The 3,011-nt window shown below is 58.0% G+C and overlaps 1 protein-coding gene across 1 annotated transcript; it reads right to left on the bottom strand.

Annotated features, from left to right (window-relative positions):
* Positions 1-15: 15 nt before the first annotated feature.
* On the bottom strand, positions 16-1,111 carry VDBG_04565 (predicted protein; the record flags this gene model as incomplete). Its single annotated transcript, XM_003004913.1, has 2 exons — positions 16-565; positions 633-1,111. 2 exons carry the CDS (start codon positions 1,109-1,111, stop codon positions 16-18), a joined length of 1,029 nt encoding a protein of 342 aa, XP_003004959.1.
* Positions 1,112-3,011: the final 1,900 nt, after the last annotated feature.

A 3,011-nucleotide genomic window follows, 5' to 3' on the forward strand; every position in this document is an offset into this window, starting at 1 on the left:
CCAGGCATGATCGCATCAGATACGAGTGAATCGATCTCCAAGGCGCGCTTGAACAAGGCGACCCAGGCGGAGCAATGTCTCGACGCGGCCGTCATCATCTGGGCCGATGCCCGAACCCAGGACAGTGCTGATGGTGACCGAAGGAACACTCGAAAAGCAAGCCAGAGCTTCGTGCAGCGCCTCGCGAGAGAAGCGCTTGATTCCCGAGAAGTTAAGATTGTCCTCGGACAGAGGCATCAGCGACCGAGACTCGATCCATATGTTGACGTTGGTCAGATGGGCAAATCGGTCCAAGCGCAGCCAGTGAAAGTCGTAGACAGCGTGCCGCGTTGGCAACCCGGGGAGATCCTTGGTCGCGCAGAGCAGGTCGAGAGGAAACGTGGGAAACAGTGAGAGCTCGAAGCTTCTAGCGTATTTGTAGAACGCAGGCGGCGTGATACCGCGCTTCGGCCAGGCTTGCATGAACGGTGGCAAGGCGCAGTAGCCAAACCACATCTGGACCGTTTTCATGTCGGTGAAGACGAATGTCGTGGACTCGTAGATCGACTTGAGGCATTCGGCAGAGCTGGAAGCAGGGATGTCAGCACTTGTGCATCAGCGCCGGGCTCTATCTTGCAGGGCGGCTTTCATACATGGCTTTGCACGATAGTAGCATGGGCATGTAGACGTTTGGGGCGGCCTCGGGCTCGACACCGGGCACCGTCTTTCCTTTCCAGCAAAAGCGGGAGGTGAGGAACCCCATGATGGCGTCGAACCCATGTGCCTTTTCGGCCCGCTCGCCGCAGGCCCAATGGTTGAGCCAGGGGCTTTGCATCCGTCGGCCATAGAGAGTGGCTCTCGGGTCTCGATTCTTCTCGATATCCTCACCGAGGGGGACATCAAGGTCACGCCTTAGTTGCTCGATGTCCTGCTGCAGCGGACTCTCAACACAAAAGTCGGTCGTGCACGCCCAGCGACAAAAGTGTCTCGCATTCCAGTCGCTCTCGTAGCTATGGAACAGGATGTGCTGGCGCAGGCCACTGGTGCGCCACAGCTCGAGATAGATGGCATCGCGCACTTCTCTTGGCAAGGTCGTGATGAAGGCGGACTGCGTCTGTGGATCGGCGTCCATTGTGTTGTGTTTGGTTCAAAGCAGGAGAAATTCCAAGGTCGCGACTTGGATGTCAATGGCGAAGCCGAGGTAGGCGGGCAGGCAGGCAGGCAGGCGGGCAGGCAGGCACGACATGTTGAAGCTTATCACTGGCTCTGTGGTCGATGTCATGGATGCACTTGGGCAGGCGGGGTACTAGGTACCAAAGCTCAGATTTTGGGGGCCGCGATGAGAATAGCTCTATAGTCTCCACACGAGATGATGGGTTTTGGGGGCCGAAGCAGAAGGATCGGAACATAACCAAGTCCAGTGCCGGATACCAGGCCAGGTACGAGGTACGATCTGCAGGTGCGACCTGCAGGACATCGTTGCAACATGGTACCGAAGGAGGAAGTCAGTCAGCAAAGCAAGCTGTGGCTTGTGCGTCCAAGGCCAGTGAAAGCGTGGCGGAGCGCGGAAGGAGACGGGCAAGACGGGGCCGTGGTCATTACATAAGGTGGATCGGGCATGTTTCAGAGATCCAGGGACCTGACGATCCTCCATGAGCCAGTCCCCACAACAGGCCCACAGCGGCCCCCTAGGCGTCCCCTCAGCGTCCCATGGGCGTCCCTTAGAGCCGTGCCTAAATTGCGGTCGACATTCCCGTCATTTGGCTGCTTGCGGACGAAACAAGGCCCTTGTGACGAGGCTCTACCAAGGTAGGGACTGAACATACTTGGTTGTCAGGTGCCATGTATGCCGCGTGAATCCTCGCTTGTCCAGGATTCAGGGGCCACAGAGGCACATGCTCTCCCCGCTCACCGCTCGCCGGGCCCGTTTCGAGAGGGGGAGAGGAGGGACGAAAAGGGCCCTCTATGCAGTCCACAGGGGGGGAGGAAGATGGCGCTAGTTTGGCAGTGGGCATTGGCACTGGGATCAAATTGTCGCAGCCGGCCGCCGTCCCCTTCAGCTTCGTCGCGCAAGCCCGAGGCAGCCATCCCCCAGCCCCCTTCTGGGCGCGCCCCTTTCTGCATCCCTTCGTCTCTGCTCTCGCACGCTTCCTCAACGCTGTGACGGGGACGGCACAAGTGTTTCAAGGGAGGCAAGACGCATTCAGGCTAGCCTAGCCCTCTCGAGGAAGAACAGTCGTTGCCTGTTCTGTTCACTTCCGTCCCTTCGTTGTTTCGACTCGACTGTACATTCATTGCCAACCATCGGCGCAACCTCTCTCTCGCTCACTACCTACAGCATCGGTCCTCTGCTTCACGCAAAACAACGCAGGCTGCCAAACGAATAGTCGAGCCAGCATCAATCGCATTCCCGATCGACACGAGTTCATTCGTCTGAAGTCGACAACGTTCTGACCGACTGCACTGCACTGCACTGCCCAGTGTCACGCACCCGAATTGTGAGACGACAGGTGTTGGGCCATCCACGACCACTCGAGCCATCCTTCCCTGCACGACTCCTATTCGTCGCCTTTCTTCACCACGCAACAGGCCTCGCTCGTGGTAACCGCCAGAGGGAAGCCCCCTCCTCTCCGCCGCGCGACATTCTTTTACGCCTTTTTGGCTGACGGCATACTTCCAATCTGTCAGCGCCGTAGTTTCGTGAAGTCCACGCTCTTTTCTTCTTCTTATTCTGCCGCAAGTCGGTCAACGTTGGCCAAGGTGGAACTATCGTGTAACGAACGCAACGCACGAACCGACCTCAAGACACGGTGCGACTCTGCCATACCAAGCCTGCCCTGAGCGACTTGAGCCATTCTCTTCTTGACGCTCCTCAGGGCATGGAGCTATAGACTCACACGTACCGACTACCAATATTGCTCTGCCGAAACAGCCCATACCTAATACAGCACCACCAACGACACTCACGATGCCGAACGTCGACGTCGCCATGCGAGAGCCTGAGGGAGGCTGTGGGGTTCGATTACTGCAGG

The sequence above is a fragment of the Verticillium alfalfae genome, genomic scaffold, assembly GCF_000150825.1.
Source record: "Verticillium alfalfae VaMs.102 supercont1.5 genomic scaffold, whole genome shotgun sequence".
Taxonomy (NCBI): Eukaryota; Fungi; Ascomycota; class Sordariomycetes; order Glomerellales; family Plectosphaerellaceae; genus Verticillium; species Verticillium alfalfae.